At 41.6% G+C, this 21,835-nt stretch overlaps 1 protein-coding gene across 2 annotated transcripts; it reads left to right on the top strand.

The window, feature by feature from the left end:
* Window positions 1-786: 786 nt before the first annotated feature.
* On the top strand, window positions 787-20,423 carry UBASH3A (ubiquitin associated and SH3 domain containing A). 2 transcript variants are annotated; one of them, XR_014167841.1, is made up of 14 exons: window positions 787-1,247; window positions 4,312-4,365; window positions 5,875-6,061; window positions 6,620-6,818; window positions 7,248-7,417; window positions 9,862-10,070; window positions 10,965-11,070; window positions 12,123-12,231; window positions 13,036-13,158; window positions 14,284-14,376; window positions 15,736-15,880; window positions 17,888-18,005; window positions 18,623-18,729; window positions 20,060-20,199. XR_014167841.1 is itself a non-coding variant. In XM_081908899.1 (14 exons), the coding sequence occupies exons 1-14, from the start codon at window positions 1,135-1,137 to the stop codon at window positions 20,195-20,197; spliced, it is 1,860 nt and encodes a 619-aa protein (XP_081765025.1). In that variant the 5' UTR covers window positions 808-1,134; the 3' UTR covers window positions 20,198-20,423. The 2 variants fall into 2 exon arrangements, 1 of the variants encoding a protein (XP_081765025.1); XM_081908899.1 differs by having other exon boundaries at window positions 808-1,247; window positions 17,888-17,994; window positions 20,060-20,423.
* Window positions 20,424-21,835: the final 1,412 nt, after the last annotated feature.

Below are 21,835 nucleotides of genomic sequence, written 5' to 3'. Positions count from 1 at the left end.
GGTAACACACAGGTGCTCTTGAAAATGCTTTGGAAACTTTAACTGGTGCAAAATGCTGCTGTCATGTTGTTAGCCAGCACTAGGTGTGCAGTACAGAGCATATTATTCTGATTTTGTATGGTCTATGCTGACTGCCCGTCTGTTTCCTAGTTCAGTTCAAGAAATTGGCCTGATTTGTACCTTTCAACCCCTAAATCCTGTGGCTCTTAGTGCTTTAAGAACCATTTCCCCCATATGTAACCTCTTGCATGGTCCACTACATATCTGATACTGTGCTCCGTTTGACCCTCCTAAAGGAAATTATTTGGGTAGGCATCTTTTGGTTCTCTTTTGTAGCACAAGCTCTGTAGAATGTGCCTCCCCATCCTGTCCCAAAGGACAACCTATATGCATCTGGCTTAGCATAGAAGGCTTTGGGCCTAATAAATCTCTTATTATTTGTTTTTCTTTATTTGTTTTCTTGCTCTATGGCTTGGAGAATCACTTTTTAAAAAAATAATAATGTGGTTTTGAAGTGTGCTTTGCTTATCTGTGGTTAATTGCTTTGTGTTTTTATTGTCTAATTTGGTTGTTGCTAAGACTGCTTTGTTTCCACCTTTGAGAAAAGTGGGGTGCAAATTTGGGTAGGTATTCAACTAAATTTAACTCAGAGTAGACCCATATAACTTAGTAATTAATTTCAATAGGTCTATTCTAAATAAAAAGTATTGGAATACCACCCATTTAAATAAAACAAGCAATTAATATCTCATTAGGCCTCCAAACAAACATCCAGCACTAGAATACCATTAATGTTGACTCAGTATTCCTTTGGAGTAAAAATAAATTATGACCCAAGAAATGTTGATATAGTTAGTTTATATATGTCACAGAATTACATATAGCACTGCAGTATATAGACATTTGCAGCTCACATGGGACCTGTCCTGTGTGTTGTATTCAGTTTTTCCCTTCCAGCCTACTTACAGTAGTAATTGTAAGAGCCACAACATGCTGCAAAAACAGGATATCAGCTTGTGTCAAAAAGATCGGAGGAGGTTTTGAGGTTTTGATTTTTATCTTCACAGACTCTGCCTCCCCACTTTTTCTCTCTGTGTTTGTCTTACATGCATTCCCCAAAGAGAAAGAGAAGAGATGGCAGAGGCAGAGACACCGCTCTACGCCAAGATCTTGAATAAGTACAAAAACAGGACGACCCAGTCCTTACTGGAGCCTCTTTTGGCCGCTGAGTTCCCTGTACACACAGCGTGAGTACCTCTGGAGTTACATTGCCATAAAGCCCTCTCTGATCTGTTTGCAAAGTTTAATCTGTAAACTAAAAGGCTGTGTGGAGCCATCAACATCGCGGAACATCCCCTTCTGTATTGCAGCAAGCTCGGCTCTTGGGTTGGGTATCACAAGAGACTTATGGGTATGCTTAGATTTTCTTCAGCCAAACCTGTTGAAGGAGATTATTTGACATAGTTTTACCATAAAGTCATGATGTACTGTATTGACCAGTACGTTCCCCTGCATATTGTTCCACATTTGCCATGGCAAGAGCTGTAAGGGAGCCTGAAACCCCAGAATAGTTGGGGGATGTTTTTGTTTTTGTTTTTGTTTTTATATTGTGATTTTATGTTGTGAATTGCCCTGAGACCTGTGGGTATAGGGCTGTATACTACAATTACTACTACTAATAATAAGTGCACTATGAAATAAATGACTCCTGTGGAGAATCTCAGCTCCCAGGGTGCGTAATAATAATGCTAATAGTAATAACTCAAACATTTATAATTTATGTGGCACCTGCAGCTAAGCTCTCGGCACAATGTTTTAAAAAGATAGGCCTTCCCTAGTGCCTTGCAATGAGCTCCCTAATCTAACTCATGATGCTTAGTCACATCTCGTGGTGGCATTTTGAGGGAGGCCTAGCTGGAGATAGCTTCTTCACAAACTGGAGCAGTAACTATTTTTGCGGTGACACTGGAACGCTGAGATGGATGGAACAGCAGAAAGCACAGAGCACCTTGCAAAGGACTATGGCGGGCATGTGATGCACACACAGTGGTACCTCAGGTTACAAACACTTCGGGTTACAAATGCTTCAAGTTACAAACTCCACTAACTCAGAAGTAGTACCTCGGGTTACAAACTTTGCCCCAGGATGAGAACGGAAATCGTGCGCCGGTGGCGCGGCAGCAGCAGGAGGCCCCATTAGCTAAAGTGGTACCTCAGGTTAAGAATGGTTTCAGGTTAAGAACGGACCTCCAGAGCGAATTAAGTTCATAACCCGAAGTACCACTGTAAGTCCATGTTGCTCACTTGAGAGAGGATAGAAATGTTTAGGGGAGTATACCATGCAATTCACTTTTTTTTATTATGATAGCAGCAGCCAGGCAATATGTTTCCGAATTCTGGTTCCCAAATGAGATCTGTGTGTCAGAGTAGCTCAGATTGAATGCCCCATTTGCTTGCTTTTATTCTTTCCTGTTGTACTGCCTATATTTATATGCTGTCTTTCTGCCAAAGCACTCAAGATGGCTTACAGTTTGTGATTTGAAAGACGTGAGAAAAGGGAACAGGAAAAGAAGTTACACACATTCTGAAGTTACACACTCAGAATTTTCTTCTGATCTCTTTTGAAACTTTGTGTCTCTAGTACTTGGGTTGCTGTGCTTATTTCTCATATGAATGGGGTTGTAAAACATGAGCAGTGTTTTTACAAGCAGTGTTTTGCATACACAACATCCAACATTGAAACATTTTGCAGGCATGCCACTTTTCAGTGATCCTGGTATGGTGTCTGTAATGGTCATCTGGCAATCAGAAATTAATCAGGTTAAATATTTCAGGGAGGTAAAGTGATGGAGAAAGCTTCGCCAGTTTAATGTCTTCATGTCAGGCTGCTTTTAAAGTCACAGGAACAAAATCATGAAGAGAGGAAAGAGGATGAGACCCAAAAGAGTGGGTGTAACGTTTAAGCATATAAGGCTGCAACATTTAGTGGATTCAAAAATCTTCACATAGATTTAAAAGTTTCCCCAGTTAAACAGGAAATAGATTTTTAAACTTGAACTATTTTTAACTTCATTGCTTACCAAAGTAAACCACAACAGCACAGGAGATGGAGATTGTACCTGAGAAGAGGCACTCCCCTTTCCCTGTCATGTCTGCCTCTTTTAACCAAAACAATGGGTGCTTCTTTCTTCATAATGATAGTTGAGTCATTGACAAATTTGGGAGAATGAAAGTATTATCGACTAGGGGTGAATGAACGTGTCAATTTTGATTTTTTAAGTTTCTCATTTTTCCAATCTTATATTCAGTTCTCCACATTTCTGCTGCAATCTGCAATTATTATTTGCCCCCCCCCCAAATCCTAATGAATACTCTTTAGCATTTTAAGGTGGTTTTCTAATAAACACATGTTTGTATATAGTTTTGATTAATATATACATGTTTGCAAGCCATTTTTCCAAATAGAAAGCATTTTTGTTATTTTTCACTAATGTATGTGGGTTGGTTGGTTTGTTTTTGCACATTCCTCCCTATTGTATGCATTTTAGTACATATTATTTAGCTGGAGAACTTAATTGTAAAATTCTGGGAACTATGAATTTTGAGAGATACCTGTGTTTCAGATTCTGTATTGGTTCGAAAAGTGCAATTTAGCTCATCTCTTATTAAAACATGAATGAATTGGATTTCTCATCCATCTCTATTATCAATTCACGAGGCCGTTCTCAACCTCCTGTCAGTCCAGCTGCCAAGGCCACATGCACACAACCTCTCTGTCTCAGCAAAAGCCGTATTTATCCATTGTAAGCTTCTCTGTGACTAGGGATGGGGAATATGTGGCTCCCAAGATGTTGTTGGACTATAACTCAGTTTTGCTTGAGCATTACCCATACTGGCTGGGTCAGATGGGAGTCAGAGTCCTACAAAATCTGGAGGCCTTTCTGCTGCTGTTATCCCATTTTTGCTCATCATGTCTGTTTGAGGGTTTGCTGAATCTCATGGTTCTTTGTGTCTGGCAGGGTTGGGATAGCAAAACTGATCAATTAATGAATCAAAACCCATTATGCCCAATTAACTACAATTTCTTTATTCAGGTGAAAGTCCTGGTGTTTGGAAAGTGGAAAATCTAACAACTTGTTAAAACGCAAGATAGGCAGCCATATTCTTGGTTTCAGAATCTAAATTTAGCCGATGGAGTAAGTCATTATGTTCAGAAAACTTTCCCACAGCCAAATACCAGAAGTGCAGCATACTGTTCAAGTGTGATTGTGGCTTTGTTTTCACATAGTGGGTTCATTGTACTTTCCTCAGGCTAAAAGCTTTGGCAGCTACTGGGCAAAAGTCAGCTGAAGATGCCGCAAAGTGGTGAGTGTGCAAAAGTTGTACTTCTCAATGACATGAATTAGAAGGTATTGCTCCATCTTTTCCGGGGGGGGGGGGGGTGTTTCCCCATAACACTGTATCTGACTTTGTAGGAAATGATGCTACAAAATCGCAGCATTCTCATTCAGCAATGGAATGAGAAAATTCAGTATGGCAGCATGTTAGATTTGCTAATAATAATAATAATGATAATAATAGTAAATTTTATTTATACCCCGCCTTCCCCGGCCACAGCCGGGCTCAGGGCGGCTAACACCAGTAAAATTACAGTAAAAACATAATAGGAGGAAAAAACAATTTAAAATACCGGTTAAAATGCAATTTAAAATGCAGCCTCATTTTAAAAGTAGCCCATAGATCAAAATCATAAGGGGAGGGAAACATAAGGGTCAGACTTTGTCCAAACCAAAGGCAAGGCGGAACAGCTCTGTCTTGCAGGTCCTGTGGAATGATGTCAAGTCCCGCAGGGCCCTAGTCTCTTGAGACAGAGCATTCCACCAAGTCGGGGCCAGTACTGAAAAGGCCCTGGCCCTAGTTGAGACCAATCTAACCACCTTGAGACCTGGGACCTCCAAAATGTTGTCATTTGTGGACCTTAATCCCCTGGCCCTGAGCCTTCTTCCCTTGGGGATTCCCCAGCTGGTGCCTCCCACCAGTCCTCTGCAACCAGGCAGTGAATGACTATGGTGGCTGGCCTGTTAGGACAAATGGCGCTCTGCCCCACCAGCCTCAATCAGTTCCAGCCAGCAGTACAACCTCTTTTAGGATGGCAGGCACCACTCCATCCTGCAATGAAATGTTTACCACACCCTGAGCCCAACTAGTCTTCACCATGCCTGCTGAAAAAAGAAACTGGTGGGGAGTTTCTCCACCACTTTAAGATCACATCCTTCCTTTCTTCTTTGGCAATCGCTCGTAGCCGAGTAAGATTGTCTTCCATAAATATAAAAAAAATTCCTTCCAGTAGCGCCTTAAAGACCAACTAAGTTAGTTCTTGGTATGAGCTTTCGTGTGCATGCACACTTCTTCAGATACACTGAAACATAAATATGGTTCCATAAATTCCATAAATATGGTTTTAAAATTGAGTCCGTAAGTGACTGTGAGGCCAATTCTGGACCCACACATCCTTCCACAGTGGGGACATAGGTTTCCAGACGGGAGTTGATCATGGTGAGGGTTTGTCAAGCGTGTCTTCCTCTTAGCGCATTTCTCCCTTTCGTCCTGAGTTCGAACATCTTCAATACCCATGACACCTTTGGTAAAGGCTGTTCTCTAACTGGAGCACTCGCAGGCCACTGTTTCCCAGTTGTTGGTGTTTATACTACCCAAGGCAGTACCCCTGCAATTACTGCCAGAGACGTGGTGGAGGCATCTGTGCCAATTTCTGGTGAGATCACTTTGTACCACCATGCAGCCTATGTACATAAAGTGTGAACCAGCTCTTGCAGAAGACCGTCATAAGTTTATAACTTCATCTCTACATTGTAGGTTGCATTCTCACTGCAATGATCCCTCACTGGAAGACCCAATCCCTCAGGAATATGCCCTCTATTTGTGCCCAACGGGTGCTTTGAATGACACACTGATGGAATTTTGGAAAGAAAGCAAAAACCAATGTGGGAAAAACAAAGCCCATGAAGTTTTCCCGCACATCACACTTTCTGAATTCTTTACGGTGAGTGAACAAAGTATTTATTGTGATGACAATGACTGAAGTCTCTCGATTTAAGCCAAGGGTCAGCCCCAGTACCTATTTGCAGTGCTTGCCATTTTTTATTCCATCCATTTTTACTTGGTTGTGTGCCTTGTTCTCATCATCTTAAGTGTGCCATTCCATCTATTTCCAGTGTTCAGGAATGAGTGTTGTTGCTTGCTTAGCCAAAAAATATCACCCATTTACAAGAGGAAGGTATCAGACAACCTGGGGAAGCTCCAAAATTTACAGAAGTGCCAAAAGAAAAAGAAAAAACCCTTTGGGTGGGGGACTCTAAAGGGAGGGGGCTAAAACTGGCTAATATGGAATTAGCATACTCAGTGACCCTGAAAGGTCAACTGAACATTTTGAGAGCGTGTGGGAAAGCAGGTGGGTGGGTGACCATAATGGAGTATTTTGGAAGAGGAAATGGCTGGCTGAAACACTTCACTGCAGAGTTTTGTTGCAGATCTCACTTGTAAATGGTGCCTGTGGCAAGGGGGTCCATTGAAAGCCTGTAACTGGTGGGTTTTATTTCAGTGTGAAGACCAAAAAGTTGATGGCTTGTACGAAGCCTTGAAAAGAGCAGGCGACAGGTTTTCTGGTTACTTCCCGGCAATCATTTCCTTATCACTACACTCCTCCAGCACTTACATTGGCTTCTTCGTTAGTGACGGCCCTGCAAATGTCCTCAAGTCATTTGCTGCAGCTTTTGCTTCAGAGGCTATCGTCTTAGCAGGTAACTACCTTGACAAACTCATTGTCACTGTTGAGATTTTCCCTGTTTCGTGTTGGCACACATAAACAGAGAAGCTGCCTTCTCCATTTCAGTTTCACGAAAAGTTCTGCATGAGTTTGCTTATTGTCTTTTTTCTGACATCAAGGAGCATCAGGAACCCCCTTCTTGTGTGTAGCTTTGTGAGTGCACTGGAGCCTGCAGGTGTGTACTAAGGCTGCAATTCTACCCACTTACCTGGAAGTAAATCCCATTGAATTCAGTGGATAGACACCCATAGGATTGGTCCATAAATTGGAGCTATAATGCATTTTTTTTAAATGACTTTTTTCAGCATAGTAAAAAACATTATAGAATACAACTCTGGGAATAGAATGAAAACTAATTTCATCCTTCAATACTATTTGACAATTGTTGTTGTTGTTGTTGTAGATTGCTGTGTAAAACCTTCAACAAAGCAGCTCCATCTTACACTGGCCAACAAATTTTACCCTCACCATCAAAAGACTTTGGAACAACTGGCGAAATCAGTCAATTCTAAGCAAAGCTGCCAGTGGACAGCAGTTCTGTATTCCAGAGATATGCGCTTTGTACATTATCAGGTGTGTACACTACAAGATACTGAGGATGTGCACTGACCACAAGGTTTTCCTTATATCTGTATCTGTAGTTTTGGAAAGTAGCTTGATCTGTTTTGGATCCTCTCTGTGTCTTTCCAGTTCAATTCATTATTTGGAATCAAATTAGATCTGTTAAAAACAAAGTCCTGCTATGACCCCCAATTCAATATTATGGGGTATCTGAAAATGGCTCTACTCCCCATCCCCCAATCACAGAAGTGGGTGAAATTTGCAGGCACAGCAACCCTTTTTGAGTGGGTTAACTGTAGGCAGATATGTTCAGGGGTTTGATTCAAAGCACCTCTAAAGTTTACATTTTTTAACAATAGAAAAGTGTATAACTTTTTTATTTTCTGTTAGTAGTGGATGGAATTTGCCAGCAATGTTGCCCCATCTGAGGAGATGACACTTGCTGAATTTCAGATTAATAGCTGCACTTGTCCTCCTGCTTTACTCTTTCAGGGTGGGTACTAAAGGAATAATAGGATGTAGAGATGAGAAAGGGGCATGGATCCCCAGGAAAGACTAGGTTGGGTAAAGTGCAATCCCTCAGGAAGGACTCTGTTATTCCAAGAGGAAGGAAATGTTTTGTTTATTATTACGTTAAGTATTTTGAGTTTTTATACTATAAGCTGCCCTGTGGTCCTTGGACGAAGGGTGGTATATAAATTAAGTAAATAAATAAATAAATAAATAAGGCTTGTTGGTGGGGGAGGGGCTTCTGACACAAACCCAAGGATTTGGAGGGAGATATCTCTATTTACTTGCATAAATCCACATGAAACACAAACAGTGTTTAATTCCCTCTTCCACATTGCTGTGATTTGAATGTCTGGGGGAAATAATTCACTGTGTTTAAAAGCTAGACCTGTCCATCAAAATGAACCACCTGTCACCTCTCCAACCCATCTCCTCCCCTCTGAAGCTCTGGACATTTCCCTAGTTTTGATTTTCATGTGCACTTTTGGATAGCTGAAGCCACCTGGAAGCTTAAAGAGTCCCCGAGTTAAAAGTGTGGTTCAACTCAGAAATGTGAGAAGACTCTCTGAATAAATTAACACCCATACTAGATACCTTACTCTTTGAAATTGGAAAAAACTTTCTGTGGGTGTTTAGTTGGTTAGATATAGAGTGCTCACCTTTGTGATAAGCTTTTGGCAATGCATCACTTTATTTTCATTCACGAAAAGGAAATGCATCCTTTCTTTTAGTCTGGCTATGTGGCATTCTACTCTGAAAAGTCATTTTGCATGCCAGGAATTTTCTTGGAGAAACCCAGATCCCTTGCACAAAAGAGAGGCCTCGGATTCCAAAATTTCCCTGGTTTTGCTAACAATGTTTATGCCAGGGTTTCTCAGACCACTGATAGATATAGAACTAGGGGTAGGTGAAAATTTCAGTTCAGTTCACATTTAAGGGAATTTGCACACAATGTGTGAACCACAACACAAATTTGCACTTCTCTGAATTTTGCAGTGCAGTTCTCCAGCCAAGTAAAGTGTACAAAATGCATAAGTGTGTGTGTATAAATGTGTATATTAGTGAAGGTAACATGCAAACAACAACAACATTGTATTAGGGGAAATTGCTTTTAAAACTGATTTATTAAGCAAATGTGTGCAAATCTGTGTATTCTAGGAGAATATTGCACTAGATTGCTGGTGAATTTTCATGAGTAATTTTTTTAAAAAAAATACTAATTGATATTTAAATGTGGGGAATTGAACTTAATATTGGAAAAGTGTGAAACTGAGATAAATAAAAAATGACATATTCACCCATCCCTAGTTGTTGTTTTTTTACTCCCACACGTTTTTCTGAATTAAAGCTGCACTTTAGGCTTATACCAAAAAAAGATCTATTTTTAGTGTGCATTGAGTGAATATACAGAGAAGAATATATGAAAGGCAGAAGAAGGTTGCTGAGTGGGGTAGAACCTCTATGTTAGCTTCCTGGCAAATGGATCACTGGAAAGGGGTCAGGTGTCAGAGAGGTCAGTACAGTGCAAATGCCCTGACAGAGGAACTAGATTGATTCTGTCAGTGCATTTGCACTGCACCAACTACCTCAGCCCTCTCCGGTCCAGGAAACAACAGTGACCCACCAGCTAGTGCAGCGGTTTCATCCTTCTTGGTGAGTTGCTCAGCTGAAAAAGGCTTTTAACCTATTTTGTGATAAGCAGCTGTTTTCCATGACACATCATACTAACATAATCAGATAATCGCAGTTATACCATGAACAGTAAAGCATGTGAGCTTCTCTTTCATTGAGCCCTACGGTTTCTCCTGTTGCAAATATAAACTGATTCAATGTCTCAAATAAAGTTGAAGCAGATGTCAGCAATGTCTCTGCTTTTCCTGGATCTGACAAAACGTCTCTCACATTATTGTTCTCCTCTTTAAAAAATAATAATCAAATTCTCTTAGCTTTTGAGGGCCCTGTTCCAGTATAAGCCTCAGAACATTGATGAACTGATGCTGAATGTTGGGGATCTGGTTTATGTTGACCGGGCAAAGCAAACAGAAGTTTGTGAAGGCTGGGTGATTGGCATCTCCCACAGAACTGGGTGCCGGGGATTTGTTCCTGAAAATTACACAGAAAAAGCCAACGAGTCAGATACCTGGGTCAAACACAGGTTAGTATTACTGAGCTTCAGATTTTTTTTATGGCTTCAGATATTTCTATGTGCAAACTATTCCATATCATTCTCCAGTTGTATAAGAGTTGAGTTGTATTACCCTTCACTTTTAGTTATTAAATCAACCCTGTGCAGACTGATCACTGTATAATAGACAGTAATGTAGTGTGCCAGCTTCCAGAGTGTTAGGTACCATATATAGATAAGTTTCAGACTGAGTAGTTCTCTTCATTTGGCTGAGATGGATTTAAATGGTGATTTAGACCACAGTTTAGACCATTGGGTAGGGTTTATTTCATATCCTATGTCATACATTGTATTTCTAAGTGCTCTAGAAATTATCAAGTATCATCTTTCAAGTTGCCTTAGAAGCTAGAATTCTTTCAAGATGTTTGGAAGACTAACCTTGTCTTACTAAGCACTCTAGAGGCTAGCATTATCTTTCTCAGACCTAGACACTAACACAGTCTTTCTAACAAGGTCCTTCTAATGGCTTGTTTTTCTCCCACACTCAGCTAGAATATTTGTAAATAAACATATGCCACACAACCACCATACATCTCTATAAATCACAAGGAAAGTGGCACTTTAAGAGGCTGCCCTCTTTACCATGTAAGAAAATTGGGAGCACAATATAGCAAATATCCCTGGAAATATACATTGGCTATTTTCATAGATTATCTGTTTTTACAATCTGCCATATTGTCATTTAGAGAACTATTGTGGGCTTCACCTTCTTTGCAGAGATCAGTGGGTTTGGTCAGCCTGGAGGTGGTCGTAAGGTCACATAGTGTGGAACTTTATGTTTGGTTTCAAAAAGAAGCATGAGCCTGTATTTCTCCACTATTTTATTATCCCTCTCAGTCATTGGCATCCAACTTTCTTTTACAGAGAATATATGTTCACTCTGCATTCTAAGAATAAAAATGAGTCTTGCAATAAACTGAAAAACCCAAATCCTTTGCCAAGAAATGCAGGCAAAACACTTCCTCTTCAGGTAACTGGCTTATGAATGTCTTCATCCTATGGAGTGTGCATAAATGCTAGTGTAAGAAAAGCTGCTGTACAAAATAGGTTTGCGCAAGTAACATTTTTTACAGTTTTGGGGTTTCACCATCACATGAAGTGTAACATTAAGAAACCTGCCTAGGCAGAAGGATTTCTGTTTTCAAAAGTGAACCAGTTTTCAAAACCTTGGGGAAGAGATAGGGAACCTGTGGCCCTATGGGTGCTGTTGGACCTCAATTCCCATCACCCCAGACAGCATGGCTGATGGTCAGGGGTGATAGGAGCTGTAGTTCAACATCTGGAGCATCCCAGGCTTCCTATCCCTGCCTCAGGCCTCTCTTATGCATTATATTCAGATCTCCACAAGGCGAACAGTTATTGTAGTCGGCGTGCGAAAGCATGTTGCTTTAACAGACTGTTTTGTACTCCTAGACTATGTTGTCTTTTGATGGATTTATCATAAAAGCAACCCTAAATTCAGAATGGAGAAGAATCGGCATTGTGAGAATCTCAACTATCCAGCATATCTAGCTATGTTACAACCACTAGCCGTGATAGCTAAATGTGAACATCCATGTTCAGAGGCAGCATGCATCTCACCCTATTTGTGAGCCTCTTAGAAGCAGCTGGTTAAATTCTGCTGGGGACAAAATGTGGTTCCCCCCCCCCAGATGTTTTTGGACTCCAACTACCATCAACCAAAACCAGCATGGCCAATGGCCAGGAATGATGAAAGTTGTATTCCCCAGCAACTAGAGGCCCACAGATTCCCCAATCCTGCTACACTATATCAGCCAGACTTTGTTTTGATTTAACACGGAAATTCCTAGATTCTTACCACGATCTGAACTTGCACCATTTGTCCTAGTGACAAGAGTGTCAGTGTCACTGGTTGATGCACTTAAAACTTATAGAGGTGCCATTTTGTAGAGGCCATGCCAGTGCAGCATGGTGCGAATAATACTTCTGCTCTTTAAACTTCTGGTTATCTAAAAGTTTCTGTCATTTTAATGAGCAGAGTTGTAATGCAATTTCTTCCAGCTCCCTGGGAAAAGCACAGTCCCAAGAGGCCTCTTGATTATTCGCCACGGAGAAAGGGTAGATCAAGTGTTTGGGAAGTCTTGGCTCCAGCAGTGTTTTGATGCAGATGGTAAGTAGAAGGTTGGGGATCTGATACAGCAGATTTGACCTAAAGCAATGTATCATATTAACAGTAATGAACAAACAAAAATGATTAGCCCATCTGCTCCCTAGAAACCCTGTTGAGAATGGAAATGATCTCTCTGTGAGTTCCCAAGTTGCCTTGAGTCTGAAATGGGTTAATCATGAATTAATAAAGCAGCATTTTCAGGGGCTGTGCAACTTATGCATCAGACTCTAAAATCAGTAAACGTAGGCTGATAGGGTCTGAAAATCAAGCCTTATGAGGAACAGTTGAAGGAGCTGGGTATTTTAGCCTGAGGCGATATCAGATAGCCATCTTCACATATCTAAAGTGCTGTCACATGGAAGATGGAGCAAGCTTGTTTTCTCCTGCTCTGGAGGGAAGGACTTGAACCAATGGATTCAAGTTACAAGAAAGGAGATTCCAACTAAACATCGGGAACATTTTTCGACAGTGAGGGCTTTTCAACAATGGAATTGACTCCCTCAGAAGGTTGTGGACTCTCCTTCATTGGAGGTTTTTAAGCATAGGTAGAGTGGTCACCTGTCATGGATGCTTTAGTTGAGATTTGTGCATTGCAGGGGGTTAACCTAGACGACGCTTGAGGTCTCATCCAACTCTACAATTCTATGACTCTATTGGATGGGTGGGGAATTGAGATTGTAGTAGTAGTGGCATTCTAAGGACAGCTAGGCCATAATGGATTAAAAGCAAACCTAAGAGAAATAAAATTAGATTTGCTGTGGATGTTCTGGCATTAGTTGTAAAAGCATTCTGAATTTGTTCCAGGAAAATATCATCGAGCTGACCTCAATTACCCCACCAGTCTACCAAATCGAAAAGATAGCATCAAGAATTTTGAATATGATCCTCCTTTATCATGTTGTGGTATTTTCCAGTCTAGACTAATAGGTAAGCTAAACAGAAGTTGGGACAACAGAAAGAAGGGCTTGGTGGTCCAGATTTTCCATAGTCAATCAGAGACCATGCTGGCAGTAGCTTTCCAGAACTGTAAGGTGGACGTGCTATCTCACCATGAAGGTATCCAGCCACAATGAGCTTGTCCACCATAACAGTGTTTAAGTCCAGTTCATACTGGATAACACAGGTGCCCTCAGTCCATGATCTCATCCTCATTAATGACAGCAAAGTTTCTCACCAGAAAGTAGCATTACTTTCGTTTAACCAGAAGCCTGCACAAACCAAACTTTGGTCAAAACTTAAACAAGCAACTTTCTTGGCAGCACTGCCAGATGTATCTGGGTGCCTTTGCCGAACAGGTAGAAGATCTTGGTCACCGAGAAGGACGTTACTCAGGGCTGGCCAAAAATATATTGAGGGAAAGGACAAGATGCCCACCCCAATTCCAAACCTAAGTTCAGCACTGGTGATGGGAAAGTGTTCTCCACTGTAACTGAAGGCTTCAAGCTAGCTTAGGCAAGCACAGGACCTGGCGTGGTACACACAGCTTTCTCCTCCAACTGAGGGAAATGGCTGGGGGGCTCAGGAGGAATGGCCTGGGCTGCTGACCAGCTTTTAAGGCTGAGAATGACCACCTCATTCTATGTAATAATGGTAAGGGCAGCAATGAATTACTGGATAATATAGCACTCTATGAAGCGCTTGTGTGGGTTATGTAACTTCCATTTAATTTTACTTTCAGCTTAATTTTGGAAAAGCAACAACATAGTAGCTCACAAGGGCTATAATGTGGGGTGACACTAGTAGAAAGACAAACAGTAGCTCAGTGTTAAACAGAAATAGGTGTGAATATATTTCAGGCAATACAATGGCACCCTTTACAGAATTGTTTAACGAGAATAATAAATTTTGACCCAATTTCCACAAAGACTCTAGTCTTCTTCATTGCTTCTTAATTCAGAAAGTATCCCTTGTGAGTCCATCCATTTCAATTGTATATTAGAACACAAAACAATACATATAGGAATGAAAGCCCCCACCCACAATCCATATGAACATACTTTGCACCCATATTTTCTTTTTGTGAAGGATTTTTTGGTGCTTCTTCATTCCCAGGAGAAGCCCTGCTTGAGAAGGAAGTGGTAGTTAGCTGTGTCTACTCTTCCCCAGCGCTACGCTGTATCCAAACTTCTCAGTATGTATTAGAAGGTAAGTGACCCTTTCTGATAGAAGGGATGTATGGAACTAATCAAGGCTGAAGTGGTGTGCTGGCATCTCAATTATTTCTAAGTGGAAGCATTTTCTCAGGGCCAGTTCTACCACTAGGCAAAGTTAGAAAGCCAGTTCAGGCAGTTGATTTGGTTGTTCTGTTAGGATGTATGCACACCATACATTATGGTTACCAGACGTCCCTGTTTTCCGGGGACAGTCCCCAGATTTACAAATATCTGTCCCCAGACAAAATCCGTCCCCAGAATGTCCCCGGATTTATATTTTAAGTGTTGTAGATTTATTAGTAGGGAATGAATGTTGTGTGATTGGTTCAATGGCACAAGACACATCATATGGGGATTTCTGGTGAGGCAAAATGGCAGGCGCCATGGCAGTGAGCAGCTCCTGAAGCCACCCAGAGCCAACTGCGCTACCAGGCTGGCTCTGGGCTGCTGAGACTGCCACCGCTGCCACTGCCAAGGGGGAACCTGGGACGCCCTGCGCATCAACTGGGGGAACCGCTGACCCCCCCATGACCCAAATTGAGCGAGGAATGAGAGCACCCGGCCAACTGCCCAGCGGCACTCCAGGGCCAGGAAAACCCTGAAGCTGACGCAGGGAGAAGGAGGAGAGGAGAAGGAGAAGGAAGAGAGAGAAAGAGGAAGGAGAAAAAAGAGGGGAGCCCAGACCTTGCCGCTGCTGAGGAGGAGAGGTAGAAGAGCACCGGGAGGGCAAGGACATGTGGCCGAGCCCAGGCCTGACCCGAGCCTACTCCACGGTGGCTAGCGCTCTAAGTGAGCAGGCCAGTGCCCAGATTAAGGCCACGCAACAGAGGAGACCACAGAAGAGAAGATATTACTTCTTAATTTTTTAAAAAAATAACTTTTTTTCTCTTTTATTAAAAAACTGTTCCTGGATTCTTTGAAAAAAATCTGGTAACCTTACCATACATATAAAGCGCATTATGAAGTTTTTTTCTACAAGCAAGTGGTATATAAATTTTATGAAAAAAATAAAATAAATATTTTCCCCAACAAATCCTGGGAACTGTTGTTTGTTAAGGGTGCTGGGAATTATGTACTGGGGGAAACTACATTTTTCAGGATTCTTTGAGTGTGCATGCAGCCTTAATTTTTTACTGTGACATTTTTACTGCTCCAGAGGGAGAATAGAGCTGTTTTTCTCGGAGAGAAACAGACAGACAAAATAATTAACCTCTGGGACATTACTTATTCCAGATCACACCACATAAGACTTTTCATAAAACTTTTTGAAATGTTTATTGAATGCAAAATTTGGTCTTAAACAGGTCCTATATGATTTTCCTTGTTATAATATTGGCTTTGATTTTTGCAGGGCTTCAACTGGAACAAAAAGCCAAGATTTGTATAGAACCTGGACTCTTTGAATGGACTAAATGGGAGATAAGCACAGTTGTTCCCTCTTTTATGACACAGAGAGAATTGACAGAGGCCAATTACAGTATAGATACCACATACAAGTAAGTGCTACAGTTACAGAAATCCAGTTAGCATATAATACTAAGCCAAACCATGGCTTAGCGCAAATGGGTAAATGTACAGGTTTCACTGTACTACTTTCCCCAGTCCTGCTGCTGCCAAGCTGCTCATGGCCAAGCCATGGTTTGGCTTAGCATTCTGCCTGAACCTCCACCAGCCAAATCACGCAGCCAATACTCTCTCATGAATGTACTCTGAGGCAGACACGTAGACACAGGCACACTGTGTCCCCCACTTCCCAGCTGCTTCATTCCCCCTTCCATTCATTGAATGATCAAACTGAAGATCAAGGAGGGGGTGATTTTCATCCCCATCCAAGCACTGGGCCTCACTTATCCTAGCACTATGTGTACTTTCTATTATTTTCATTTTGCCACTGCTGCTAAAATTGGTAAGGTCTTCAGAGAGGCAAGAAAAAATGGCTCAGGGATCCAGATCAGACCCCCCCCCAAACTACCTTTGATCTAGGCTAACTGCAGAATATATCAAAGTAAAGGTAACACATTTTAAAAAGAAATACATAACAAGCAAGTGATTGGGAAGAATCAACAGCAGTCGCTGCTAGTGCAATGATGGGTGTTGGTGGAGATACTTTAGAAGCAAAGCAGCTTGGATTCTACATTTAATCACATTTCTGAACAATAATACCATATATTATAGGTACAAAAAGTTTGCACACTTTGTAAAAAGTAGTTATTCTTGCACTTTCATCAACCGTGCTTAGTCTTCTCTTTCTTAACCCTCTGTGGCAATGGAGTTCTGTGGTTCAGTGCAGTTTGCAAAACCTCAAACAGAACAGGAAACAATAACGAGCACAGGATCGATTGTAGCCTCGTAGCTTCCTCTTGAAGTCCTTTTGGCAAAAGGCTGCGGTGAATGATTCAACTGTGGAAATTGTTCAGCTGATAAAAAAAAATGACTTGGGCTGACCATATGTGTGCTCTGGGAGGGGGTGGGAAAACAACTCTTATCTGTTTGTTGTATGATTCAGCACAGAACAACATCCTCAGCTTTAAAGGGAGTTGTTAGGAAAATCACCCCCCCCCCCCTCTCCTTTTATCAAAAGTAGTTTTACAACAATGTGATTTCCCAACTCTGGGCACCTTGGAAGGATAGAAAATTAATTAATAAAACAAAATAATAAAATAAATAAATCTTATGGAGGGTGTTTTGGGGGGCAGGGGGTACAAATCCAAACAACTTCTATACTTCAGTGACCTCAGGGCAGCATGATTTGCTCATCAAATCCCATAAGGTTGTAAGGTCCAGCAAGGAAGGCTTGCTGGAAAAATACTTTTCTTTGTTGCTTGATACCCTTATCAAATCAACCCATTTATTACCACCAATAGACCAAAACACAGGAATCTCAGAGAAAAACAGATTCAAAAGGGTAACATAAAAACTATTATATAAAGCTACAATAATTTCAAGCTAGTCCCTGAAGATGATGCTGTTTCAGATGCTGGGTTTTTCTCTTGTTCTCACCACTACTGATAGAAATTTAGGCACTAACAGCAATACCCTTGGGGGTTTTATCTTCCATCAAATCAATTACAAAACAGAAGGACATGTTCTATAGATTCTACCCCTTGATTATAAAGGGGCTTCCCTTTATAACTGCTGATCAGCTACATCAAGTCTCTTTCAAAGGTGATGAAAGTGCCGCTTAAAAAAGGTTGCTGTTACTGCCAGTCAGCTTAGTAGCTACAGCAACCTCCTTTGACTTTTGGCAGGTATCATTCACCTGACATCATGATGACATCAAGTGAGTGGTTCTGCCTACCTGGCAAAGTTGTCCCACACAGGGTTGGGGAAGATAAGGATCTGGCCCACTGGTGAAATACGGTTCCCCACTCATGCTATAAATGAACAATTTCCTAAAACCATCAAGCAGGTTAAGTGATGGAGCCTGGAATGGCATTCAAATGTTCCAAGTCTAACATTTCCTTTGAGCCAACGAATGTTAACCAAGTGGATTTCGTTAACAGGTGTCATTTTCCTCTTTCTTCTCTGATGGCATCCGAAAGCTATGAGGACTATGTGAACAGATGCTCTGCAAGTATAAAACACATTGTCGGCTCCTGTGCAACCGAAGGTAACTCTATGGTAGCTCTTGATTTCATTGCTTTGAATCTTCAAGGACAGAATCACAAGCACAAGTTTGCTATTTAAAAAATGCCTTTGTGGCAGCCAAAATATAGGTGGGCTTGAACATATGCAGGCCTGAAGGTTCCCAAGCACCACTAGTACTCCTTCAGGGGTGGGAAAACCCAGCCAGATGAGCAGGGTGTGTGTGTGTGTGTGTGTATTCATCATCATCATCATCATCATCTCAGACTGAACGCCACATTCCTTTCTCAGCAACCTTCCAGGAGCCACATAACAATGGTGGGAGGGGCCAGAGGCAAAAATGAGCAGAGCAATGAATATACATTTTACCTTTCCACCGTAGGCTAGTTTCTACACACACTCCTCATACACCCCTCTTTAGTCTTCATCCAGGCAAGCAAGGGCCATTGCTTGAACGCAAGGGCACATTCCAGCCTGGCAAAAGCACACAAAGAGGTGCAAAGTAGCGCAAGTGAGATGGGTGGCTTGGGGAGAGTCCAAAAGGCTAGATAAGGAAATGTGGAAGGCTGCATTTGTCCTCCTGCAGCACTGAAGTTCCCCATCCCCGCACTACTTTAATAAACTATTCTAAGGAGATCCCTTTCTAACAATAGGCACCATCCTGGTTGTTGGCCATGGCTCATCTCTAGATTCCCTCACTCGACCATTACTGGGTCTTCCTGCCAGAAAGAGCGGTGACTTTCCCCAGTTCATTCGAAAGGTAAGGCTCTCTCTTACCTACTGCATTTATATCCCACCTTTTTGTCCAAGGAGCTCAAGGTGGCATTTGTGGTTTTCCCTCCCCTCGTTTAATCCCTACAACAACCCTGTGAAGCAGGTTAGGTTGAGAGGCAGGGACTTGTCCAAGCTCACCCCGTGATCTTCAAGGCCAAGTGGGGATCTGAACTCCAGCCTCCCAGGTCATTTCCCAACATTCCAACTACATTGGCTTTAAATAACTTGGTTCTTCAGGCTTGTTTGCCCCTATTATGTATGTGCATAATCATAAGAGATTAAGACTTTTCTTGCCATAAGGACCATATCTCAGTGGCAGAGAAACCCACCCCACCCACCACCCACCCCAAGATCCTGGAGAATCATTGCCAGTGAAAGTCAATAGTACTGGGTTAGAAGAACCAGTGGTCCGATTCTGTACAAAGCAGTTTCCTGCCTTTCTGCTCTGCATTCACAACGTTTGCAAAATGTTCACTCTTAGAAACAGAAGAAGCTGCCTTGTGCCAAATCAGACTGGTTGCTTGCCTAGCAATATTTATTTTATTTTATTTATTAAAATTTAGGCACCACTTGATTGTGAAAACAAAACAAAATCTCAAAGGCGTTTACAAAAAGATAAAACAATAAAATGGGGGGAATTAATAACCGTACCTTAAAACACACAAGCATTAAAACAGATTAAAATTACCTCAGCTTTCTAAGCATCTCTGTGTGGGCTTGTCTAATGAAGAATGTTTTTAGCAGGCACCAAAAAGAGTTCAGTGAAGGTGTCTGTTTAATGTCAATACGCAGGAAGTTCCAAAGGGCAGGTGCTGCAACACTAAACAATAAAGTTCTTACAAATGTGGAATGGGTATTATAAGGCACCTGTAGTGGTGCCAGTTCTGTCGACCGAAGCAGTTGAGTGTACACATGTGGGTAACAAAACAACAGGATTTCAGGCAGAGGTCAGTCATTACCTTCACTTGATACCTAATCCTTTTAATTTGCAGTCAAGTGAACTATGCTTTCCCCCTTTCCCTTGAAAATTACTAGAATTTGGCTGACAATATCCTTAGTGCTGTTAGTGAAGAAAGAGGGACCCACAGCATAATTATCAGATCCTCTGAGCCACTTGATGCTGCTTAAATAACCTTCACTCCTTCAAGCCCTTGTGAGCCATTATTTGTTGCTTTTAAACGTCTCGAGTGACTTGCCCCTAACACTCTTGGATAATGAAAACTATTCAGTTACCTCGTGGGGTGTTGGCTTATATGGGGTAACTTCCTTTCTTGCCCTAAAAAACCCCCATCTTGAAATCTTTTCTGCTTTACTAGATTCCTTCACTGGGCATGTGTTTCTGTGAAGAGCTTAAAGAAGAGAAGAAATGGCAAATGATGAAGCCACCAGTCAAGATGTTAACCCATGGAGCAAATGCTCCATTCAGTTGGAAGCACAACCTTCCGGATCATTAAGCAATGTTCACTCACTCTAATTGTGGATTTGTATTTTTCTGATTCAACAGAATCTCGCTGTTATTTCAAAACCTTGCTCTGCAGGCTGTTTCTTGATCACAGCAAAATAATGGAATGGAACTTGGGAACTGGCTTTTACATTTTACGTGAAATGCATTTATGGTTTTTTGGTTTTGTTCCCGTCTTTCTTCAACCGAGAAATAAAATCTACACATTTCACTTTTAACTGCATTTCTACTGTAATAAAGAGGAGTGGAATTTCCTCTGATTCCCACACTTGCTTCCATCAAATAACTGCAGCAGTAATTAGATACGGGAGCTGTTAAATGCCTTACAGTTCTCTTTATGAAGCAAGAATAAAAGTATTGCTGTTGCTGTTGCAAAAACTGTACGTCACTGATAATATCAAGTTCACATTTCAGTACCATATCTGCAAGTGATTTCTTGAGTTGGCATTTGTGTGATAAAATCATGACGACTATTTTAGATTCTGTCTTCACTTAAAATCTAAGATGAATGCACACAAACACAAACCTTCTCACTTCCATCTATAGACAGCATGTCTGCTGCTGACAAAATTCCAACTTCCCCTAGTCTTCCTCTCCCTTTCTTGCTCTATCACAACAGCAGATGGGAGGCGTTCAGGACAGCTCCTGGCTAACAGTCACTTCAGAGTATAGTGTGGATTGGGTCTGGCATATGATTGTTTGCTTTTAAAAGACTTAAGTGCCCTTGATCCACACACCTATTTTATCCACTGTTGCAGGTCCAGACACAATGGAGTCGTGGGCAGTGGGGTCGAGGCATAATAAAGTTGCAATAACCACAAAACAACCAACTGGGATTTAAATAGGCCACAAATTTATTGATTACAGATGTCTGCAGGTTTTGGCATAAGCATTGGGTATGTATCCTGAGTAAACCAGCCCAGTTCATTATGTGGTTGTTTTAACCAAGGTTAAGGATTGCCCTATGATGTGCATTAAATCAAGGCAACCCCTCCAAGGTCACCATTTTGGGGGTGCTATGGCCCATCAGCCCCCTGCCTCGGGTATCCAGACAAAAGCACCTCTTCCTGGATCCCTTTAAGGGGATAACCAGATCCTTTGGAGGTAGGCTATCCCCTGTCCACTTAAACTAAGAATCCTGCCCAATGCTGATCTGCAACCTCCATTCTCCCCCAGCTGGCAGTAAGCAGTACTTGCCAATGGTAAAATAAGCTTGTGCAGGTTTTCGAAACACTAAAAAACCCTCCAAAACCAATTTAGTGAAGGCAATAGTGGAATGAGTGTATACATTATGGGCAACTACGCCTCTCTCAAGTTCTTAGACTATGGTGGAAAGCCTGTAAGCCTTCAAATGTTGCTAGACTACAATGCCCATCATCCCAAACCATTGGCCAGGCTGGCTGGGGCTGATGGGAGGTTCTCCATTTTAGTCTTCAGCAACACCTTTCTCATGTCACCCTCTGGGTGAAAGCTGTCTATCTCTGTTTCTTTTCTTTTTAACCTGCCTAGGGCTGCTCCCAGATGACCTGTTTACTGGGCATTCATTCTGATTTGTTTATAGGAAGGTTATACAATGCTGCATCAAACAATCCCACACTTTTCAGTCCATTCCCCTATTAATTTCCTTTCT

Source organism: Podarcis melisellensis (assembly GCF_964234715.1).
Source record: "Podarcis melisellensis genome assembly, chromosome: 4".
Classification (NCBI taxonomy): Eukaryota; Metazoa; Chordata; class Lepidosauria; order Squamata; family Lacertidae; genus Podarcis; species Podarcis melisellensis.
The sequence above is the reverse complement of the archived record's forward strand: the minus strand, read 5'-3'. Positions and strand labels throughout refer to the sequence as shown.

Coding starts and splice junctions, on each gene's coding strand:
- UBASH3A (XM_081908899.1), top strand. CDS start 1,135: ATGGCAGAGGCAGAGACACCGCTCTACGCCAAGATCTTGAATAAGTAC. Junction 6,062..6,619: donor CACTTTCTGAATTCTTTACG/GTGAGTGAACAA, acceptor GTTTTATTTCAG/TGTGAAGACCAAAAAGTTGA. Junction 18,730..20,059: donor TTCCCCAGTTCATTCGAAAG/GTAAGGCTCTCT, acceptor CTGCTTTACTAG/ATTCCTTCACTGGGCATGTG.